This window comes from Festucalex cinctus, chromosome 13, assembly GCF_051991245.1.
Source record: "Festucalex cinctus isolate MCC-2025b chromosome 13, RoL_Fcin_1.0, whole genome shotgun sequence".
Lineage (NCBI taxonomy): Eukaryota > Metazoa > Chordata > Actinopteri > Syngnathiformes > Syngnathidae > Festucalex > Festucalex cinctus.
This window is the reverse complement of record NC_135423.1, coordinates 16,979,076-17,003,460: the sequence shown is the minus strand read 5'-3', so window position 1 is coordinate 17,003,460 and position 24,385 is coordinate 16,979,076. Positions and strand designations below refer to the sequence as shown.

At 39.0% G+C, this 24,385-nt stretch overlaps 4 protein-coding genes across 6 annotated transcripts in view; all 4 read left to right on the top strand.

Annotated features, from left to right (window-relative positions):
* Positions 1–6,257, top strand: part of vps53 (VPS53 subunit of GARP complex) — a 30,158-nt gene extending 23,901 nt beyond the window's left edge. For both annotated transcript variants that reach the window (XM_077541848.1, XM_077541847.1), the window contains exons 18-22: positions 113–261; positions 348–417; positions 550–687; positions 4,520–4,624; positions 5,208–6,257. In XM_077541848.1, the coding sequence (XP_077397974.1) occupies positions 113–261; positions 348–417; positions 550–687; positions 4,520–4,624; positions 5,208–5,375 (630 nt within the window). In that variant the 3' untranslated portion in view covers positions 5,376–6,257. The remainder of the gene's footprint in view (positions 1–112; positions 262–347; positions 418–549; positions 688–4,519; positions 4,625–5,207) is intronic.
* A 731-nt stretch (positions 6,258–6,988) lies between these two features.
* rflnb (refilin B) lies at positions 6,989–14,367 on the top strand. Its single transcript, XM_077542147.1, has 3 exons — positions 6,989–7,554; positions 10,980–11,065; positions 13,130–14,367. Exons 1-3 carry the CDS (start codon positions 7,363–7,365, stop codon positions 13,476–13,478), a joined length of 627 nt encoding a protein of 208 aa, XP_077398273.1. The 5' UTR covers positions 6,989–7,362; the 3' UTR covers positions 13,479–14,367.
* An 842-nt stretch (positions 14,368–15,209) lies between these two features.
* dus4l (dihydrouridine synthase 4-like (S. cerevisiae)) lies at positions 15,210–18,548 on the top strand. Of its 2 annotated transcripts, XM_077541855.1 has the most exons (7): positions 15,210–15,339; positions 15,446–15,634; positions 15,740–15,861; positions 15,940–16,057; positions 16,858–16,977; positions 17,053–17,279; positions 17,364–18,548. In XM_077541855.1, exons 2-7 carry the CDS (start codon positions 15,546–15,548, stop codon positions 17,627–17,629), a joined length of 942 nt encoding a protein of 313 aa, XP_077397981.1. In that variant the 5' UTR covers positions 15,210–15,339; positions 15,446–15,545; the 3' UTR covers positions 17,630–18,548. The 2 variants fall into 2 exon arrangements, with proteins under 2 accessions (XP_077397981.1, XP_077397980.1); XM_077541854.1 differs by having other exon boundaries at positions 15,222–15,634; positions 17,364–18,547.
* A 417-nt stretch (positions 18,549–18,965) lies between these two features.
* bcap29 (B cell receptor associated protein 29) lies at positions 18,966–23,356 on the top strand. Its single transcript, XM_077541856.1, has 8 exons — positions 18,966–19,167; positions 19,584–19,694; positions 20,383–20,483; positions 20,589–20,736; positions 20,809–20,944; positions 21,181–21,283; positions 22,880–22,980; positions 23,072–23,356. The coding sequence occupies exons 2-8, from the start codon at positions 19,603–19,605 to the stop codon at positions 23,105–23,107; spliced, it is 717 nt and encodes a 238-aa protein (XP_077397982.1). The 5' UTR covers positions 18,966–19,167; positions 19,584–19,602; the 3' UTR covers positions 23,108–23,356.
* Positions 23,357–24,385: the final 1,029 nt, after the last annotated feature.

The window sequence follows — 24,385 nt, the reverse complement described above, 5'->3', positions numbered from 1 at the left end:
AGATGCACTATTACATTTCGATTCTTATGGCAAACACTCTTTAATAAAACATGAAGTGCATATTATGAGGAGGCTTTTGTGACTTGCGTGTGTGAATCCCTTTTCCTCTCAGATGCCGTGGCAGAGCGTGGAGCATGTCGGTGACCAGAGTCCCTACGTGACTTCAATCATCATGCACATAAAGCAGAACGTGCCAATCATCAGAGACAATTTGGCCTCCACGCGCAAATACTTCACGCAATTCTGCATCAAATTCACAAAGTAATAGCCCCGAGACGTCCTTAGTTTCTCGGTACATGAGTCTGAAGTGACGATGCATCCATTGAATGTTGTCATCTCTTTTCTAGCTCTTTCATCCCCAAATTTATCAATCACTTGTTCAGATGTAAGCCAATCAGCATGGTGGGAGCAGAACAAGTACGTGCGTGCTAATTAACACATTTCAGCTGCATTTTAGTCACCATCTTAAGTGCTTTGCTAGCTCTGTACAGCCTCCTGTTTTGTTTTGTTTTTGACTGGCTTTTCATTTTGTATATTCCTTCCAACCAGCTCCTCCTGGACGCACACTCTTTGAAGACCGTGCTGCTAGATCTGCCCTCCATAGGTTCTCAGGTACTTCGCAAGGCACCTGCCAGCTATACCAAGATTGTGGTGAAGGGCATGACCCGTGCAGAGATGATACTTAAGGTAAGCAACTGCACTAGGCCTACTTAAGTGCAGTGGTGTTAGACTGATATCATTTTATACATTTTAAACATACCTTTCATGGACGCGTTTTGAAAATAAGCCATTGGTAGGTTTCAAACAGTTTATGTTTCCCCACAAAAACTCAGAATTACTATGTTCACATCTTAAGTGGAGCAAAGTAAGACATGTCAGTGCCACTCAACCGTAACAGGGCACTTCAAATGTTATGACAGCTCTAACCATGCCGATAAATGTGTGCCTGTCATGTCGACAAAAAAAAAAAAGTTACTTTCTGACCTTTAAAGGCAATGGAGCCTTTAGAGTCTTTAGACTTTAGGATCCTTTAGTATCTTTTTGTGTTACCACTTGAATGAGGTCCCCATACTTTGCCATCCATATTTATGTTGGAACTCATAAATCCTTATAAACTCAATCATGGCAGAACAGGAATAGCACCACTTTTGTCTGCGGCCTTTTGAACGGAATCAGGTACTAAAATATGAGAGAAGAATCTTTGTAGTCCCCTTGGGGGAAAGAATTTACCATTTTAATCCTTTATGCGAGACCCATTTAAACACTTGCAAATTCAACATTTTATCCCCAGAAAATTAATCCATGACGAGACTTTGTTTTAGTGACGGCTAAAAATGTCATCTTTGTCGTTCTATTTATAATAATGATACACCGGGGTGGTGTATCATTATTATCATCATACTCATCTTCCGACATTCCCAAAATATGTTGGATTAGGTTTATTGCCAATTTCTAAATTACCCTTATGTGTGAATGTGACTGAAATGGTTGCTTGTATTTTGTTGGATTCTCACCGAATGTCTACTGGCAAAAACTCCAGCTCACCTGTAATCCTGAACAATATCAAGTAGTTAAAGTTTGTAAACTAATCGGAATAGATTAGTAGACAGATTTCAGTGACAATAAATAAGGATTCAATATAATGAAAGCAAAATGAGCAAAAATGTTCGACAATTACCTACAACTATAAATCAGAAACAAAAATGTGTTCAATTTAGTCTACTTTATTTTCAGTGTTTTTTATGCAAACTGAAAAAGGCTTTACTCTTGGAATATTAATATGCATGGCAACATTTGGAATTTGCATAATGAAATGAATGAATGAACAATGATGAGGTTGAGTCTTGTCCATTAGGGAGTGCCATTTATTTGTCTTTATTTAACTTGACGCTTCTTAATGAATGGGCGCTCTGGTGCTCTTATTGAAAATAAGGAATGAAAGTTGTTGTTTGTTTTTTTTTTAATCAGAGAATGACGCCTTGTGCGGCAGCCAATATCGCCCATATATAAAACTGCCACTGCATAATGGACTGTACAAACTATGCGGAACATAAAATGAACATGGATACAAATGACGTGGTCAGAGTTAGAAGTGGCCCAAATAAACAGTATTGCAATTTCAACAAATCAGCAGTTTAACAATATAGTGCCTTGCTCAGAGTCAGAAGGTGAGCCATCAAGCAGCTTACCACATTTTCTACTTGTAAACCTCAAACTACAACCCGTCCATCCTCTCAGCAAAAATACTCACAGCTTTGCCCTTACAGATTGAACTACTGCCATTGTAAAAATATCAAAGGAATCAATATATTTACTAATACCAAAGTACAGTGTCTTCAAAACACAGTATGTGCATTGGATGTAGTTTTTCCATTGTTAAGAGTAATTATGAAAGTCACGACAGTTGGCCTTGTCTCAAACCAACCATGTGGCATCTCAGGGGACTCTGCGGTATGCGTGGCCCCACCCTCATTAACTGTCCCTGGGGTGAAGAAAAATGTCCACACACATTAATCGAATGCCTGTCTGTCTTTTGAATTTGGTGGGGCTCCCAAGAGTCCTTCTTTCCTTCCGAACGTTGACCTTGGTTGTGCTGTTATTGTCTTGATGGCGAGCAGCAGGCTTGCTCGACTTGAGCCAATTCCTAACCACAACTTAATGAGTGAGATAGATTTGATTTATGTCTTTAAACAACAGTTATATATATATTATCTCTTCATGTTTAAGATACTGTGTAGCAAAACTTACACTTAAAAAATAAAAAAAATGGCTTGATTTAGAAGATCCCAAATAGTGTGCAGTAAATGCACTCAACAGGTTGCCTGCCATTTTGGTGGGCGTGTTTTGTGTGAGCTATTGAGATTGCAATCTTTTACTCAGACTCTGAATAAGAGGATTCAATGATTTATTTTTATTTTTTTCCCCAAACCTAAACACAGAACAAAACAAAACGAATGATGTATTTCAACAACTCAAGGTGTCAATTTGTGGAACAATCTGGATTGTAAAACCAAATCATCTCAATCTATATGAATTTGTAAAACTGTTAGGTTGGAACCGTCTTGACTGCTTGCTGTCTTTCATTTTGTATTGATCAGGTGCAGACATCACACGTTTTACTTCTGTCTGTCCCCTTTTCATTTCTTTTTCTTTTTTTCTTTTTTTTAAGAATGATATAACAATTTGAATTTAAAAGAGTGTATGTGCAAAATTGCATGGTCTGATGGTTTTCACTCAAGCTGGACATTAAGAACCTCACGATTTGATTTTGATTCTTTAGGTGGCAATTCAGTAGGATTTCAATTCTTCAGGTTGTGATTCTATTTGATTGAAATGCTTCGATATTAACTAAGAAGCAAAAATACACAAATAGGAGTACATTTTGAGAATTTGAATCATTTTTACCCTGCCATGTAAACATGTGGCATCTCACATCACATTTTTAGCAATAAAACATCTGAAAATGAACATCAATTATTAATTTTATTCATTCTCTAACTTGCAATTTCTCGAGGTATAAGGCTGCCTCCCAAGATGTATTTCTTGCTTGGCTGCTTTATATGAGAACTTTTAATAAGGTGCTTTAGAACTTAATTGATAGATGGCAGTTTGTGCGCTCTTGTTCGTGGATCTCAGCTGCTGGGTGGCATTTTCCTCAGTTTTAGGGAAGACTGTTTCTTGTGCACGTTGAGGTTGTTTTGTGAGCCCCTTCTTATGTCTGAGGCGGTCTCTCCTAGCTGATACAACGCCTGTGAGTCTTGGCTGCTTTCAACCCAGCCCAAGATTGCTTCAATGTTCACTTGGGAAGGTCTCCTCTGGGGACTATTTTCAAAGTAACCCCCATCCCCACCCTTGTTTAACCCTCGCTTTATCACGTTTCTTTTTTTTTTTTTTTTTTTTGTATTACATTCTTATACTTGCTTATATTCTCACAATACCCACAGGCCTTTTCCTTGGCCTGGCTCCAGCACAGTTGCTAAATAAATCACTTGGTCAGCAGGGCGAGTATGAAAGCTTAGAATTCCACACAGTCCTTCATGCCTGCTCACTTCTCAAATTCTTCTAATTCCACCACAGCGACCTTCCATGGACACCTTTTTGTACATGTCAGGCAACACGAGGCAACAAAAATACATTTTTCGTGCTGGTCCCTGTTTTTGTGTTTGTGTGCACACGGGGAGGAGAATGACCTGAGATTTCTACTTAATTTCTTTTGTTGAGGGAATCAATTCCATTAGACACAATCAGCTTTTCTCATTGTACCCGTTTTAACCAAAAGTGCTACTTGTGAGTAGAAATATGCAATGCAGAATAGTTAAATATCAAGACTCAACTTCATTTGTAGCCACTGTCACAGTGGAACCCCCCACCCCATTTGCCTGATTTAGGTCATGGCTGCACCATATGGGATCATTTAAAGATTTTTTGGGTCTTACTATGATGGCTCACGGGAAAAAGAGGGGTTGTCAAAACAAACTTATAGACGTTTCTTTTCTTTCTTTTTTCTTTTTTTTTGTAGGTGGTAATGGCCCCGCATGAACCGCCTGTGGTGTTTGTGGATAACTACATCAAGCTCTTGGCTGATGGCAATCCCGAGACTTTCCAGAAAATACTTGACATGAAGGTTTGTTGGTTTGCCCAGTTGTTTCAAATCATTTTAAATGCATGATGCAAATAAATGGAAATTCAAAAAAAAAAAAAAAAAAAAAGACAGCTGAGAACACACATTCTATGCAAGTATCTGTTTTTAATCTGCCCCAGGAGGGGATTTTATAAGAATAAGAGGCTATAACAGTTGATTAACCTATTAAGGCCTAAAGCGACAGCCAAACCATGCCTCTAAAACCTCTTGGTGACTTTAGAATCACCTTCGAAAACCTGAAGTTTTCCTGGAAATTCAACAATATTGGCAATGCCTACTTAATCATTGATATCTCAGCTCCTGAAGCAGATAGAAACATAATTTCAAAAACATTTGAGACCTGAGAGGTTTATTATTATAAACCTTCAATGTATTACAACAAAATCAAATGTGTCGCACCTCTGGCTATATAACACCGGAGCGCATTCATAAAGTTGAATGAGATGGATTTGGGATTTTATTACATTTAGTAAATAAAATCCCAAACTGCAATAATACTTACTTGGATCATCTTTTTGGGATATTAACGTCTGTGCAATGATTTGAATCATTCTTTGGTGTGTAGGGTTTAAAGCGGGGTGAGCAGAGCAGCATGCTGGAGCTCTTCCGACAGAGGTTACCCACACCACCCTCCGGAGCCGACGGCGGCACCTCTTTGTCTTTCAGTGCCCCCACCCCTGAGCAGGAGTCATCTCGCATACGCAAACTAGAGAAACTCATCAAGAGACTGTGAAGGAATAATACTTCAAGATATTGTACGCTGCTTGGCTGGCCTTTACCTCTCAACTGCTCATCTCACAAAATGGCATTATGCTCCATTGAGTTATTGTTAAAAATAAAAGAGATGATTCAATTTCCCATCACAAAAAAAGTAAACACAAGTTGGTAGTGAGGTGTGAAGAAACTTCCTCAATTGTGACTTGCTTTTGGTACATAAACTCCTTTATGTGCAATTTCCTTACCTTTGTGTTCATGCAATTGCTCAGTGCATTGCACATTGAGTTGTGCTCAAATGGAATGGATGTTGTGCTTATCTGTCTAGTACAGGCAACTTTATCCAAGTTTAATGTTGATCTTATTATGATAAATGACGGTATCCAAAAGGCCATTGAATTTGATGGCAAATCTGAGTATATTGATTTGAAATATGTGTGCTTGTCTTTCATACATTTATGAATGAGATAATAAAAGGCTCTTCCCCTTTATTAGCTATCTGGGGGCATGTTCAGTTGATTCTGTTAGACAATTTATACACGTACACAAGCCAGAAACACACGTGCACACTTGGGATCCAACTGACATACACTCGGGCAATTTAAAGTACTAGCTTTCTGAAAGCTCATTCCAAAAAAATACCATAGTAGAAAAATTGACTGGAAGTAATATTTATACAAAATTAGCTGCAATTGATATCTGCTGCTTATTGTAACACATTCCTTCCTTTGAGGAAAACTATCTTTATGATTGTGTTGTATTATACAATGGCAAGGTGTGAACATTACAAACATTGCTACAGATGAGTCTTTGTGCTCCTTCAAATGGTTCTTCACTGCATTCATTTCCATGTTTTGCGAAATATCAATAAAGATGGTGTCAATGTTTATGATCCATGTTGGATGGTGGACGCTGTTTCTAGTATGTTTGTTTTGCAAAAGTAATTTTGACAGTTTCTCCAATTTTGCGTTTACAGTACACGATGCCACCACTTTATGGATTGTGGCCCTTGTTTTCCTCTTGTAATACTACAGTACTATCAAGAGGAAAATGAGGACCACCAGACCCAAAAACAAAGAGCTGACAGCAAGCATCAAGAAAAACTGGGCTTCCAGGACCCCCAGGCAATGCCACGGCACATCGAGGCACTGGGCAGTGATTAAGGCAAAGGCAACCGAACCAACTATTGAAGATTGGCGTATCGTTTTGAAAATACCATCCATCTTGTTTTTCCCATGCAAAAACGCAGGGAAGTATGCATGTTGGTTTCTACACATTATTCTAATTTTTGGACATCCTGTTCAAGGGTTTTATGAGCTGGGAGCCCAAATAATGTAAAAATAAACAATAAATACTTGTGGACCCTGAATCTATAATCTATGAAAGTTTGGATTTTTGAATTTAATTACAGAAAAACTGTTGAGGATGTTCTTTTTTAAATTATTTGTATTTATTTATTTATTTTTGACGAGCACCTGTACATGTCTGAAAGAACGTGTTTTTCATTTATTTATTTTTTATGTTTCTGTAAAGCGCTTTGTGACAATTCAGGCTGTTTGAAAGCGCTATATAAATAATTTTCCTAGTAGTTGACGTTTGTCTTTCATCCAATCAGCATCGAGGAAAGGCCTCCAAGGGGCGGGCCTTTCCGCTTTTAATGCCTGATGGAACTTTCGAGGGAAAAGTTTGAAGCTCATCCGCGGGGCTGTTCAAGTCATGTTCAACGTTGGCCGGTTCGGTGATAAAATAGACTAATATATGGTTCTATTTATTTTAACGCACAGTTTACTGTGCCAAAAGGACTTTAAGAAGGTTAGTGGGAGTCGGGACGGTCTTTTCCCCTTTTTTTCCCTCCCCAAGGCACCCGTGAAAGCAGTGAGACGTGACCACGTAGAACGTAAACAAAAAGCGAGGAATAACGGGGAAACTACATTTCGGAAGCCGTTCTCCTTCGCAAGAAGCGTTACCAGCTTCTGAAGTTTCACAACTTCTCCCTTGAAAAGGAAATGGTCGGACGGTTGAACTTTCCACATGTTTGCGAAGAGGACCCGCTGGGCATGAGCTGCCGGGCGGACAGAGGGCTAGACAGCCCGGACTCCGGCTTACCGCCGAGCCCGAGCCCCAGCGTTTGGCTGCTGCCTCAAGACAAAGCCCGTGGTGTGAGTCCGGTACCGGAGGACGAACGAAGCCAATCGCAGGTGTGTATCATAAACTGACAGTGTTGTATGCATTGTGTTCAGTCCGATCCTAATTTGACCACAAATGCACAGCTGGAAACGATCGCTATCCCACCTGCACCGAACATGCTTCACCTGTTGACAATATGGTGAATCATCGCTCTAGGAATAAGGCCTGACACAAATTGCAATAAAAATAAATACATAAAAATCCCTACATCGGCCGATCCTTTATCTTTATACAACCTGACCAGTCGTTCCCAACTTCTTTTTGTTCTTTTTCATAACCAACAACATACGCCTTCAATGTTCTACTGTATTCTTTTTTTGATGGTAAAACAAAAAAATAAAACGTTGGTGTAATTGAAGTAGCTCGCTCAAATAAAAACAAAAAGCCTGTGGGTTAAACTGGCCATCTGGCATACAGGGCAATGCCCGGTGGGCTGGAGTATTTCGGGGCCGATTTAGTGATATTTAATTATTATTTTACTCTATTTTTATCCCAAGAGACCTGCAGCCCATTAATCTATTTACAATATAGATGACAAATTAACCAATCAACATCAATGGCTTAGGTCCGAATCAAAATGCTGTCGTTGTTGTTGTTGTTTTTCTTTTCTTTTCTTTTATGGTCGTCGTTTTTTGTTTTCCCCGTGTTAGCCCAGCCCTGGCTATCTTTTTATTTTATTTTATTTTTTTTTAATTTTATTTTTTTTGTACTCTAATATGGTGCAGTAAATCCCCCACAGACAAAGCCTGTCACAAATACAGGAAAGGTTAATAATTAAGTAATTTACACTACTTCTAATGTTTGTAACTGCTTATATTTTAAACTTTAAATATTTTACAAATTATGATCCCCAAACACTTTAATATAATTTCAAACCCATCTCGCAAAATTGCCTTTTTAGTGTAACAGGCTTGCAGCTGATAAAAAGATCCGGAAATGCACAGTGTACATGCATATGCAGCAATTATTCTGCAACTTCCACTAACACCACAGTCTAAACCTGGCCCATAAACAACATACAAAGATATTGGTCTCCTGTCAACACCAATTTCAGCTTTCCTATTAGTTAGGGCATTACTGAAAGCATGCAAAAAAGGTGAATAGGTCGTTTTCAGCGAATGGCTGAAGATATGTTCTAGTACATAGTTGAAAACCATAAATATTAGAGGTGGGAATCTTGGGGCACCTCACGATTCGATTGCGATTACGATTCAGAGGCTACGATTCGATTATAAAACGATTATTGATTTCCCCCCAGGCAGCAGAAAAAAAACAATGTATTTTGGTGCTTTTAATGTTTCGTACATTAGTTACAAAAATAGTACAAAAGTCCTCTCAGGCCTAAATAAACTACTATTTCAGTATCAAGTTAACAGTTCAAAACAGTAAATAAAATACTCAAGTCCTCATTCTGTAACAACAGCTTTTAAGTATATTCAGTCTTCAACAGAATAAAACATAGCATTGAGCAAAAATATATTATTTTTATCCACTCAAAAGTGCATTGAGATATAAATGAAAGACAATGTGAACTACTACTTCAATACAAATGCCTAAAAAAAAAAAAGTGCTTTCCTGCTTTTTAAGTTGTGTAAAGATGAACATGTAAACATTAAAGTTTCTCAGAAATACAAAAAAAAAACCCTCAAGTGCTTTTCTGCTTTTTAACTTGTGTAAACATGAACGTGTAAACATTAAAGGGATCGTTCGGCTTTTTTAACATGAATCTCAATTTGATCCTCACCTCCCGTGTGTGCGATCAGCACTGACTTACCCCTGACAGCGTTCGGTGACACGCGTTCATGTTCGACGTTGGACGAGAGGAAAATAGTCCAGCAAGCTGGCTGGGGTCTCGGAAATAAAGCGTTTTTCTTCTAAAAACTATTTGTTTTCAAAAGCGTGATACATTTCCACCACAATACTCTTTTCTGAATAAAGTCAGACGCCATTACCGCCAGCCACTACTTTTCTGTTCGTTCGTTCGTATCACTGCGCGGCGCCCTGTAGAACGCTAACCGACGCACTGCAGCCAGCTAGCTGATACTTCCGCCTCAAGTTGTTTGCCTTTTCGGAGCAGGTCTGATCTCACGAAGAGGTGGGTTGGTCAGCTCAGCCATGCTTGTTTTTGTTTTGAATCTCGAGGCGTGAGTTGTGGATGTGTACTCTCGGTCCGTCCCATTAAGCGTCCCGAAGACCGCGCGCGCTACTGCGTTTCAGTTCCGCGTACTTTCCGCTCCGGTCCACTTTTAGTTTCGGTTCCCTTGGCATATTTATATAATCGGAATTTGGACTTTTGTGAATCGTTCTCGATTGTTCCACGGCCGAATCGTGAATAATCTAAGAATCGGAAATTTTGCACACCTCTAATAAATATGTAGGAGTTTACTGTGCGATTGCAAATGACTCTTTAGTTGGGTAGATGCCTGGTGCACCTTAAGTTAAGCAGCTAGCTGTTACCAGCTGTTAGTCCAGTGGAGAAGGTTTACCACCCACGTTTCTCTGGCATCAACCCCACAAGGAGCTCTATAGGAATCTTGCATCACACCAGTGTTCATTGCCAGGCCTGCCTATTAGCTGGTGACAAAATGCTAGCTGCTCCTTTGCTAATATAGCACACTAGCGGGAAGCAGGGTATTTTCACGGCATCTTTGTGTGTGACAAAAAGAGCACAGAAATACATGGAATGTAAATATGGGTGTTTTTTACTAATAGTTTGTTATGTTCAATTGAATAAAAAATAATCACACATCATATTTCCTCACATAGTGCAGAAACTAACAGGCTCTCATTTGAGAGGACGGTGTACATGTCGGCCTAATTGGCCGAGATGTTTTTGCATGTTTTTGGAAAACAAAAGAACAATAAATTCAACAAACAGTCCAATTGGCTCTACAGTAGAGATGAGCATTTTGAAATTGGCATTAGCTATGAATGGTGTGATGCTGTACATTAGAGAGATCTGTCTTTCAATTGTCTATGTTGCAGCTTCTGTCCCTGTTCAAATGTAAAATGAACTGAAATGAATGAACTCGGTGGCTCTCTTTCCATCAGTCTCAAACTCTGGTCCTCGAGGGCCGCAGTCCTGCTGGTTTTAGATGTTTCCACCCACTAGCACACCTGATTCATATGATCAGCATGCCTGATAACGCTCCTGCTCTTTAGTATTAGGCGTGTTAGTAGGCGGAAGCATCTAAAACCCGCAGGACTCCAGACCTCGTGGACCGGACTTGGTGAACCCTGCGGTACAGGTTTCCTTCATCCAACACACCTGGATCAAATGATTAGACTCCTTATCAGTCTCCTGCAGAGCTTGCTGATGAGCTGATCATTTGAATCAGGTGTGTTGGAGGAGGGAAACCTCTAAAACAGAATAAATTGAACCACACAAACGTTCATCCTAGCATTCTTGTTTAATTGTATTTATTTATTTTTGTAGGTTTCAGCTTTGCCCGCTGGTCCCTTCCAGCCTTTGTCCTATGGGGAGGGTATTGCAATTGACCCTTTACCCCCTAAAGAAGTAAGGTGGGTTGTGTTGAAAAGTCCTCCATTCCATCCATCCATTTTCTATCCTGTCACCGTGTTCAGTTCTGTGTTCTAAAGCTCCGCGTTTGACTCTCGGCTGCGGCCTTGTTCATCCAGCCTTTGTGATGATTTTCTCCTGATACTCAAGAGCTCCTCCCAGAATATGCATGCTAGGTTCATGGAAGGCCTTTTTTTTTTTTTTTTTTTTTTTTCTGCTAAAAAAATTTTGGATTTGTTTTTTAACTGTCTTGGTGTTCTTTGCCCTTTTAAAGTGTCTTGAAAGATGCTGATAAATTAAATTTTCATATGCATGGATTTTTGTGATGAATGCTCATTTTTCTACGTACCCTGAGATTAGCTGGCGACCAATCCAGGGTCCAAAACAATGTTTAGAGACATTTTCGAGGTTGTCCTAAAGAACCGCAAATAGTCATTAGTAAAATTTGCAACATTAGACGGTTGAATTTGCAGAAATAAAAAGCTATTTCAATCCAAAACATCCTAACGGGTCAACATAGAACCTAAAATTTAATTTGACCTATTAAGTTGTTTTTGTCTTGACCGTATTCCGCACAACTTATTGAGTTGCAAATCTGTGTGTTTATTTCTCGTAATTTTTTTTTTTTTCTCACAAATTTGCCACTTTATAAAGTCAATTTTTTTTTATTTTTTTGGTCAAAATGTTACCCACTTTGTAAAAAATAAATATTGGTATGTTCCCTAATAGTGTTTCTCAACCATGTTCCTCGAGTACCTCTATCCAGCCTGTTGTTGTCCATGTCTCCTTGAGCCGACACAGCTGAGGATTGTCATCAGGCATCATGCAGGGCTTGCTGGTTAGCTGATCGTTTGAAACACCTGTGTTGGCTGTTAGAGATATGGAAAACAGGCTGGATAGGGGTACTCGAGAACCAGGTTTGAGAACCATTGCCCTACTACACCATCGGAATTTCACTCATTTGTAAAAGAAAAAAAGACAATATAAAATGATATTCTTGGATGATGAATGAAAAGGAGCAGAAAGTCAGAAAGTCTTATTTTCTCTGCCAAAGTACAAAAAACGTAAATGAACAAACAACATAAACAGAAACGACAAAATAATAAAAAAAATATTAGGGATGCACGATAATATCGGTGGCTGATAATTATCGACCAATTTGATGTCAAACAGATAAATCAGATAATAAAGAAATCCAGCAATAATTATAGCCATGCCACGTTGGTCCATCTGATGTGGTTGTGGCTCATATCAATAAAATTCAGCTTCATGGTGCTTTACGTACACTGAAACATTGTGTAGTTTATACAATGTTTCAATGTATTTATTCGACTTATAGTACGACTCGAAAGTATTTTTGTATTCAAGTTAATTTTGCAAACAATTATCGGCTTACTTATCGGTTATCGACATCAGCACTTCTAAATTATTAGTTTAGCGGTATTGGTTGAAAACAGCATTATTGTGCATCCCTAAAACATATCATTTGGGTATACATGGGATGGTTTAAAAAAAAAAAAAAAAAAAAGTACAGTATGTAAAATATCGGGATACATATTGCCTTGAAAGCCACATATCTGGATAGACATGTTATCGTGACCCCTGCTCACATTGTATCGTGAGCTTTGTTAGCAATACCCAGCTCTAATTTTGGGTGGGGCCACAGACATTTTGTTTGTGGTCATGTGACTGTCTTGCTGCCTTTGATTGGTGAAATGAAATCAAATAACGCAATCACAGTATAGCACAAGTTAAATACCAGTAGGAAGTGGAACGACACTCAAAGTAAGTGAGTAAAAGTGGCGTTTCCTAACAAAAATACTGATCTTAAAGTAAAAGTATTTGACATTAAAACTACTTGTCAAGTATATTTTTTTCCAAAAGTTATTTAGATAATTGTAACGAAAAAATGTTGCTGGTTGTTATTCACTCCAAAAACACCAAACAAAAACAGAGAACATATGAACTGAAACAGCCACAAAGTTTTGCATCTTGGCTCAATGGAAAACTAAACTGGACCGTCCCGACTTTTAGACAACGGCTCAACCGCCTTCTATCATCCACAGATACACCTCCTCACTGCACTACGACTCGGACCGCCACTTCATTCAGAATGTGGCACTGCAGCCGTGGGGTCAGGTCGTGGAGCACTGCACGCAGACCATCACGGCCGTGTCGCACAGCACCTGGCGCCATTACAAGACACGGCTGGATTTGCAGCCTCGCCATCGGCCGCAGAGCTTTACGAGCACCACCATCATCTACCCCAAGAGAATGAGCTCCGTGTTCGCCACCGAGCTGAGCTACGACCGCCACCGGCGAGCCAGACGTTTCCTCTCCAGCGTGGAGTTGGAGGCGGCAGGAAGCTACCTCAGGAAGACGGAAGAGGTCATTTCGATCGATCCTGTTCTGTAACGCAGCCCTTGGCCGACTGTTGTTTGACCCTGCTGTGTTGTCTTTTACTTTTAAGTAATTAGTTAACTTTTTTTTATTTTTAATGCACTGTTACATACAGCAGAGTTGTAAAGACAAATTGGAGGTAATATCTGTTCATTCCATGTCTTCACAATTCTGCCAGTGGATGAGTCATCCATTAAAAATGACCTTTTATATGAATTTCCAGAAATACAGTGCTGTCTCTCAGTCTTTGTGTTTTTGCAGATCTTGCCCAGTCAAGGCTAATGACTTGACCGCCATGGAAGCCTCCCATCAAATTGGTCACTGCCTGATGTTTAACTTTTTATTTTAATGAGAGCAAAGACTGATGACATTTGTATTAGTTAAGGAAGAGAAATTCACTGTTGTGCGCGGGTTTTGGTAGTGCATGCTAAGAAATCACGGAAGATTACCACACTGCACAAAGAATACTTAGCTATGAGGGTTTTTTTTTTTTTTTTTTTTTTTTTTTTTCATTTCTGCACTAAATTATCACAAGATAAGCTCTTTCCAGCATTTTCAAATGCAAAATTAAATTTAAAGTAATCATTCAGTATGAGTAAGCTTTTGTAGAAATTACGTAGGCATGTGACATAGATGGAACAGGAGTCTTAAAGTGACAAATACACTGACTGCCCGACAAGTGAAAAGTAACACACTTCATTCCACTACACTTTTGTCATTTGAGTGGAATGTCTATTTATTCTTTTTAAGGTTTTAAGAGCTGAGATTTTATCATCTGATAAAGTTATATTGTCTGTAGATGTACATTAGTTGCTGTGTTTTGTGTCTCACAGATGCTTCATGCTTGTTTTTGCTATTGCTGGCTTATTTGGTGCCAATTTGAAATAAAATGAGTCAAACTTAACATTTGTTTTATTTTTTTGATGGAGGATAAGTAAACATTGATGGATGCTAACTTACTACACAAAAAATACACACCCATACACGAAATCATAATGACATTTTGCCAACTGAAATAATAATCCCTACTTCTAGAACCCAGCATCAATAATGGTACAAATACATGGCTAATCAAGTATCCGACCTATTGATAAAGTTGTTGCACAGCCATGTACATATTCATTTGGAATGTTTAGCACACATGTCCGCCTCAGTGCATGTCGTTATACCGAATCCGGGCTCCGGCTGTCCTGTGCGGAGTTTGCATGTTTGTCCTCATGCCGACGTGGGTTTTCTCTGGGTATTACGGTTGCCTGCAGCCTACCTACCACATTCAAAAAACATGCATGGTATTTTATACTAAATTGTCCGTCGGAGTGAATGGTTGTTCGTCTGCGTGTGCCCTACGATTAGCTGGCAACCAGTTCAGGGCGTACCTTGATAGGATCGAAAACTCCCGCGACCCTAGTGAGGATAAGCGGTTCGGAAAATAGATGGATGAATAGAACCTTAAAGATGTATTTATTTATTTATTTATTTATTTATTTGTAGAGCTTGAGCGCCTCGCAGTGGCTAGAGATGACAATGATTGTAATTTAGAGGAATACATGTGCAACATCGATACGTTTGTCGAATTAGAAAATATATAATTATATATATGTATATATAAATAAAAATAATGAACAAGCACATTTTATTTTTAGTAAAAACATGTTTGCACAGGTAGGCAATCATTATTACCTCTTTTTTTTTTTTTTTTTCCTCTGTATTGTGTGCTGACATTTTGCCTTGGGAATGAAAGGGAATGACACGCAGGCAAGGACCGCACGGCACGGGAATCGAACAGACAACGCCTGCTCAGAGAGCGTAGGGTAGGCTACTCTGGTTGATGGAGTCATTTGTCAAAGACCACGCCCACATATTTGACATGGCGGAAGTGCGTGAATACTGTACATGTGTCCGAAGCTGAAACTTGGCGTGCATATGTAGCTTTACTAACGTAAGGACATGTTAGCAAAATTGTGCTTGTGTTTGATTTGAAGCGGTTAAAGAGTGCTTCGCCAGGGAGTACCAACGAGTGGATACTGAAACAGGCGTTAGTTAGCTGGTCAGGCTAAGTGATATCGCTACAGCTGGGAAAGGATGAAGACCACTAACCACAACAGTATCATGGGCATGTTTGAAGAAGGAAATGTGGTAAAGATTTGTGCGCCGATGGTTCGCTATTCAAAGTAAGTTTGATCTTTTGTAGCTCTTATGTTGAAAGCCACACATCGGCTGGCTCCTTAGTGAATCGAAAGACGTACTTCTTTCTCTGTGCTATTATTTTCCCACAGATTGGCTTTCAGGTCTTTGGTTAGGAAGTACAACTGTGACCTTTGCTTCACTCCAATGATAGTTGCGTCTGACTTTGTGCGATCCATCAAAGCCAGAGACAGTGAATTCACCACGAATGAGTGTGAGTAATGCATGCAATGTTGAGTGATACTAATTGTTTATCATTTATTTTTAATGTTGTGACTTTTGTCTACCATAGGTGACAGACCCCTGATTGTGCAGTTTGCTGCCCACGATGCTCAGACTCTGGTTGATGCAACGTGCGCAGTTGCACCTTTCTCAGATGGAGTTGACTTGAACTGTGGATGCCCTCAGAGGTGCACGTCTTACCTGCTTTAAGTTCCATAGCACATCCAACTGTTCAAAATTGAACAGACAAAAGTAATAACCAACTAATCATCACATGAAACAGCAACTATTTTGATTACAGAGTAACCCTTTAGCCCTAGAACAGATTAAACAACTTCAATGGGCAATAATCAAAATTACACGTAGCTAACTCCACAAAGCATCAACATTGTTAATTAAACAATAATACATAAAAGAAAACAATTACATTGCCTACTGTATATTTGGCCTGGGCTGATTCTTCTTCTGACCTCTGATGGGCTACAATGGCTGAAATAATGAATTTCGCAGTTTACAAGTCCAAATCTGCATTTTGTGCTTCATCAAAACACAATGAAATACACAGATTTTTACGTTTTTCTGAATATTGAGCCGTCGAGACGGTGCCAAAAAGCTTCGCTGGGCTGAACCCGCGGCACTCACGTCACTTACGCGCAAGTAGTCCGAGGTTGAGGCAAGCTAGCAACAAGCGTCAGCTGGTTGCGTGTGCGGCTAAACCCATTATGGAGTCAGTAATCATCACCTCCATTGGCGGCGAATAAGATAACTACTGTTCTTACGAAGGTCTTATGATGAAAGATGGAGAATTCATGTTAATTGCTAAGCTAAAATAAGATTGATATATCAAATTGTTTAACAGCAAAATTAAGCTTTAGAATTGTTTTGTTTTTACTGTTTTGGTGTAGGTATTCAGGAAATATGTATTAAGCCTGTTTTACTATGGTAGCATTAGCATCTTTCAGTTCTAGTTTTTTAAAATTGTTTTCAGATGGGCCATGTCGGCAGGATATGGCGCGTGCCTTATCAACAAGCCTGAACTGGTTAAAGACATGGTCAGACATGTCAGGAACCAAGTGGACAATCACTATGCAACATCCATTAAAATAAGGTAAAAGACAAAGCGATTAAAAAAAAACAAAACCGTTGATAATCACAAAAATAATGAAATTGACTTGATGTGCAGAATTCACAACGACCTAAGAAAGACAGTTGATCTGTGCCAGAAAGCTGAGTCAGCAGGAGTATCGTGGATAACAGTGCACGGTCGTACGTCGGAGGAGCGCCACCAGCCAGTCCACTACGACGCCATAAAGACAATCAAAGACAGCATGTCCATTCCGGTTATTGCCAACGGGGACATCAAGTACCCACGTGACGTGGAGTCTATTCACCAGCTCACTGGCGTAGACGGTGATGTTTTGTTTTTGTTTTCAAATCAAAATTGTTTTATTTAAAATATTCATTTGAAAATAATTTCTTGTTGATTTGTTGCAGGTGTGATGGTAGCGCGAGGATTGCTCGCTAACCCGGCCTTGTTCGCGGGGCATGACGATACCCCTTTGGAGTGTATATGGGACTGGGTAGACATCTCTATACAACAGGGCACTCCATTTACGTGTTTCCACAATCATCTCATCTACATGCTTGAGAGGGTTAGCTCCCAGCCCGAAAGAAAAGTATTCAATTCTTTATGTAGTACATCAGCTGTTATAGACTACCTGCAGAGCACGTATGGTTCAGTGCATGATTTGGGAACATGAACATCTATTTTCTATAGCTTATGTCTCAATAGCGTTGCGGGCGAGCTGGAGCTTATGACTTTGGGACAGGGTACACCCTGGGCTGGTAGCTAGCCTAACAACCATTTACAGTCAAGGATCAAAACTTTTATTTGTATGACACCTTTCATGACATAAAAAAAAGCAACACTATATGTCCCACAATAAAATTAAACAAATCCAAAATGTGAAATTAATTTTTGTCTAAAGCTTCTGTGCATTTAATGGTCTTAGAAGCTTTGCCACATCATGCAACTACAATTCAGATTTTGAATCCCGGCAAAAACTGGCCGAAATTCGCCACTCATGAAATATTACCCAGCATTTTGTGTGTTAACTGTTAAAACTAGTTTTATCCCCTCTGTATTGATATCAATTGTCATGACACTCGTTCTGTTCTTTCTGCCAGAAACAGTGTCAAGCAATCATATATAACAAAATATGTGTGATTGTACGTTGTGAGGATTCAAATCGACTTGTTTACACATTTACATGCTTCAAAATTGACAAATGTAGAACATCAGTAAGCAAATAATTTTTTTTTATTTTTTTTTAAACTGGACCAGGCCAGATGGAAGTCAAAATTTCCTTCAAAACAAGACTAACGTAGGAGAACTAAATCCACCATCAATGGACAATAAAGTCCCTTCGTTAATAGGAAAAGCTAGTGATGGCCAAATGAAGCGTATGTGAAAGACCGAACTATTTGATCGAATTCGAAAATGGGTTCAATTATTGAAGCTTCAGTTTTAGTGCCCTCTCCTGGCGAAAAGCAAGAGTGCAGTGGATTTAAAAATCATTGCTTTGAAATCTTGATGTACTGTACACACAAACTGAACAAGAATTGCAAACAAAACTATTATTATTAAACAAATAAAGGTTGAACAGAATGTGTGTATTTTCCTAGTAATTAGACAATTTGGGTTTGGGTGTGCCTGTTTAACTATGGCCAGAGAAGGATTGTGGGCAAACTCAGTCCTCGAGGGCCGGGGTCCTGCAGGTTTTGGGTGTTCCCCTTCTCCAACACAGCTGACATGATCAGCTCATCAGCAAGATCTGGAAGCCTGATCACGATTTTGTTGATTAGAATTAGCTTGTGTTGGGTGAGAGAAACCTCAAAACCAGCAGGATTTTAGACTTTTTATTTTTTTTTTCTGCGTCACTTTCTGAATTGAGCGTGTTTCTTTATTTTTATTTCCTCATTTTGCTCACCACTTATTCAAATTTGGAAAATAATCAGAAGGAACAAATTATGCTAGAGTGCATGAAAATGTGAGATACAGTATAAGAGGAGTGAAAGATACGCTTTTCAAATGATATAGATGGATTAGGATTATCTTAACCGTAAATAAATATGAATATGAGTAGGGGGAAAAGACACCGCTTAGTGGAATCAAGCCAAAGACTCAGAGCCGAAATCTGCACGTTTTAATTTGAAAGGAAGCAGCGGAAGACGTGTTTTTCAGCGGAAGTATCGGAGGTTGCATGAAGGAGGAAGTGTGACAAGCAGATCGACAGATGTAAGTTTTTATGTTCCGAAATTGTTTTAACAAAAAGTCGAAAAGTCCGTTTACTCGTCGATTGTGTGATTTCCTGAAAAGTCAACAAACCATATTCTTGCAAGTGCAGCGTGTGTGAAGCTTTTAGATTTTTAAATAAAACAGCTTGGAAGTTTGGGTTACAATCGGAAACTGTAAACAAGTGTGATTAATTTTCACATGTGGCCCTTATTAGTATTTTACGTCATATTATTGCTTGTGACGACGTAATGTTAAACCTTTAATTGACTTCGCAAAGAGTTTTGACCCAGTGTTGACAAACGGTTAGAGAACTGTCATCGAAGATGGACCACGCCTTCCACTGAACCTGTTGGAAGAAGACTGGCTAGGTTGTATAACCTGTGTTCGCTAATCTTGCCCTGTTGCATTTTTTCAAGTTGACCTCACCACATCAAGATGACCATCCAGTGGACCGCTGTAGCGCTCTTCCTCTATATGGAGATAGGATTTCTTGTCATCCTCTGCCTGCCATTCATCTCAGCTAAGAGGTGATTTATTTACAAGTTTTTATATGCAACTACATAGTTGTTTTTTTAAGCCTAATTTGACCCTAACTGCCAGCATCTCTAGGTTGTCTAAAATGTTAACCTGCGGTGTGAGTAGTGTTTAGAGCAGTGGTGCCCAAGTTTGGTCCTCGAGAGCCCCTATCCAGCCTGTTTTCCATCTCTCCCTCCTTCAACACAGCTGAATCTAATGATCATCTCATCATCAAGCTTTGCAGAAGCCTACTAACGATCCTGATTGTGAATTAGGTGTGTTAGTGGAGAGAAACATGGAAAACAGGCTGGATAGGGGCTCGCGAGGACCGAAATTGGGCACCTCTGGCTTAGAGTGATTTAAAAACCGCACATTGGGCGATTTTTGCATCAAGGCTCTTTATGACGTCAGTCACTGATGTAAAACATGTTTGGCGAATGCAGATATTGGGTGCAAGTCAGAGCTCTACCCATAAGGATTTGTGATTGTAAATAATGAACAGGTTTATCATTTCAAATTACTCTGTTCCTTACACATCCCACACCAAAAGGAAATCAGTCAGGATAATGTTTTGTGGTGACTTTGATCGGAAGGATTGAGTCAGGATCAAATTTGGTCAGATGATCAGACGGATTGTAACCTGCTCTACGGATCAATGAAGGTATGTAACTGTGTGTTTATGTGTGTGGTGTATTTCAGATGGCAGAGCGTTTTCAACTTGAGGATCTGGAGCCCGGTTGCCCGCTTTTGGAACAAAGTCTTTCTTACAATGATTATCATACTTATTGTCCTTTTCCTCGGTAAGTAGTCTAGGATTTTTGCCAGTACTGGCAGGCATCCTTCTTTGGTGAAGAAGCTTATAAACGGTGATGACTTTACAACATGGTGCGCTGCTTCATTTGCAGATGCGATCCGCGAGGTGCGGAAGTACTCGATTAAAAACCTCGGCACAGACGCCAAACTGATGCCCAACATGCACGACCACATGCACATGAAGCTTTTCCGGGCCCAGCGGAACCTCTACATCTCAGGCTTCGCTGTCTTCCTCTGGCTGTGAGTCTTTGCGTCACGCTTAAAGATTAAACTTACATGGACTTGCCAGTTTATTTTATTTTTTGTAAAAAGGATTATGAAGCGAGTGGTCACCTTGATTAACCAGCTGGCTTCAGTGTCTGGAACAACTGCTGCACTGCAGGCACAGGCTGACACTGCAAACAAAGCTGCCAAAAAGTACATGGAAGACAACGAGCTGCTGAAGCAGGTACTGATAGGTGGATATAGACGGATAACGAAAACTGAATTAGAAAATCAGGTTCGATTTCGAAGTTGTGACTGCATCCATACACAAACAAATGAATTGGTCTCAATATAGCATGAACCACTAAAACCAAAGTTATAAATTGGTTTGATGTTATTAAAATGACATTGTATGCACATTTGATGACGAGTTCAACGCCACCTAGCTTTTCTAACTACATGCTTGACGTGTCTTTGCAGACTCTGATGGAGGGGTCAGGCGATAAAGCAACTGCAGAAGGCATGGAGCTCTTGAGGAAAGAGATGGAGAAACTGAAAGAAGAACTGAAGGCTTCAGAAGACGGTTAGTGTCATTTGAATGGACTCCTCATGGATGAGTACACTCGACAACAATACATTTGTTAGAAAAGCATATGATTCCTTCCAGAATCAGTATTTTTATGAAGTACTAGACTGTAAATGCATATTTAAAATACTCTCATAAATAATGACCAGATATTAAGCGTGGGCGGATACTAGATTGTGAATGTAAGATAACAATGTGCAAAAATGTGGCAGTATCACTGTAATAAAATTACAGATCTAACATTATTTTTATTTTTTTTTAAATATAGATATAGATAAATATTTGGGGTACATAAAATATTTTTTTATGAGAAAACAATGAAGCACACTTTTTTTTTTTTTTTTTTTTAAATACCCCTCTTAATAAGGGTCTTTTTGGTTTAAAGATAAAGGCTGGTGCATATTTAAACCAAGAGTGCCATCTAGAGGAGTTAAAAAAAAAAAAATACCACAAGTGCTTCATGCAGCGTTCATCATAATTTTTTTCCCCATCTAATTTATTTTTAAACAAATATAACATTTAGTACTGATCAAATGTGTATCAAGTTAAATTTATAAAGAAGTCAGTGTCCCATCACTGGTGAGCTATTTTTAGAACATACATGTGGGCTACTCATGATGTCATTGGGGGTAACTAGTACCCACTGGCAGTTTTTATTTCCCCCTTAATAGGCCAAAAGGGCACCCAAGCTTGCGGTATCTTGTCTTTCTCCCTCCCTCCCTCCTCCTCCGCCATTATGCACCAAGAAGGGAAAAAAAAAAATTATTTGAAGGCAATTAACTTGAGAGGTGACTCGTTTACTCAACTTTTCAAGCACCAAATCATATTGTGCCCTGCTGAGACGTCACTTGAAAAAAAAAAAAAAAGAGGCAGTATTAGCGGTTATTGAAACCAGGGTAAACCCGTGAAAACTGGTAATTGGCCCATGCTTAAATGAACATTGGAGATGTATACACACAAATATATATATATATATATATATATATATATATGTATGTATGTATGTATGTGTGTGTATATATATATATATATATATATATATATATATATATATATATATATATATATGTATATAATTCTTATTATTATTTTTATTTATTTATTTATTTTTTAATTTATTTATTTTGATTTTTTTGCAGCAAATTAATGTAAAACAAGCTGCGTGTGCACAGGTATACCGGAGTTTAATGAAGCCAGATTATAGGTTAAAATAGAAGAATTAAAACAAGTATAAAAAAAAAAAAAAAAAGACCTCGTTTCCCTTTGTGCTGTTGTACTGTATGACACTGTACAGACATAGAACAGACATGGATGTGCATGTTTCATCTTGCCCACATGTCCATGTGACAGAATGTTATTACCATGACAAAGATGTTTCTTTTGTGTTTGTGAGTAAATTGTGTTCACAATTAAGGCCATTCATTGACATCCATTGCCTCCAGCATGTCAGACGTGCGCTACTGGTTGCACAAACTGCCACTCGCTTCACTTATTATTTTTTTCCTCCATTTGTGTTGTTAGTACAAACTTGGCGGAGCTGTTGACTCTGCTGTTTGATTTCAATCTCTGACGTGTGTTGTGTGTGAAATGCAGCACTGAAGAAGTCTGAGTGTGATACGGATGGATTGAAGAAACAGACGGACGGCCTTGCCAGGGAGTACGACCGACTACTTAAAGAACATCAGGAGCTTCAGGTGCTTTTTCTTGAAAGCAACTTTACATTTACCTCAAATGTTCCCTCACCATTCCACAGTAACTTTTCCCGTTGTATTCTTTGTCTTGTAGAATGTGCAAAGTCCTGTAAACAAAAAAGAAGACTAGCCTTTGAAATGAGTTCTCCACACAAGTCCTTGTGACACAGCGCAAATGACGCCTGAAGTACATGCAAGCTTTTGAATGGAACATTTTATTTTATTTTATTTTTTATCTTTTTGGGTCTCCTGGCGCCTGACTGACTCTCTTAAAGGCCAGTTTCACGCCCCCTGGCACTGCGACTAAGAGGATTGCTGCTCGAGTCAATGCGCTCTATTTTTAGTTTGAGACTTCTCGGGAGCATCTCGGCATGGTTTTCTGAAGTTTTTTTTTTTTTTTTTTTTTTTTTTTTGGGGGGGGGGGGGGGGGGCACATGACGCTTCCTTTCTGTTTAGTCATTCTTTAAAATGATCCGTTTTTCTTTTGTGTCTTTGGGAATCTCCTAATGGATCGTTCCCTTAATTTCGTGAAAAGTTGCTGCTCTCACGTTTACATTTACCAGACTTAGTGTAGCACACGTGCACTGTCAGATCACGATGTCTTAGTTTAACTTTAATTTTAGTGGTGAAGTACTCCTTTGTCTTAAATTGAATGTGTAATTGATAACATGGAAGAGGTAAGTAACACTTGTCACAGGATATATTTGGTGACTCTGTGAGTTTTACTGCATGGGACGTTGACTGTTTTAAAGGTCTGTTTCCAAAATGGACCCGTTTTATTTAATCTATGGAAGATGGGCTCTTTGTGTTGTGTACCTTGCTCACTTTGCTGGTAAAATATTTGTCACATGTAAATCGACATGCCTGTTAGGAAGCTGCAGAATGTTTTTTTTGTTGTTTTGTTTCTTTCTTTCATCTTATACAAAACACCTCAACACAATGTTTTAGATTGGGTATTAAAACTTGTATTACTTACAAGGTATTCTTTGACATTTTTACAAAAATAATCCTCAAGTTATATGATGGATAACTTCCTTCTGGTAAATACTTGAGGCTGACAGCTGAATTGAAAAGACAGTAGTCACATATAATTGAACCTCCCATTAGATTATATAGCATATATACTCCATAGTATATTGTCTTACAAAATAATATTGTCCACATTTATGAGGACATTGTGTGACTAAAAGAATGAAAAGAATGTAAACACCTGAGAAAATCATGTCCGTTGGGTTTTGGCTTTGGTTTCTTAACAAACCCCGCCCAAAAATGTCACTAAACAAAGTCACTAGTGTAAAGTCTAACAATGTCGAGGTAGAGATAAATACGTATCAGTAATATAAATAAAGTATTTGTGTCACAGTTGAGCCATTGGTTGATAGCCGAGGGCAACAGTTGGCACAGTTTA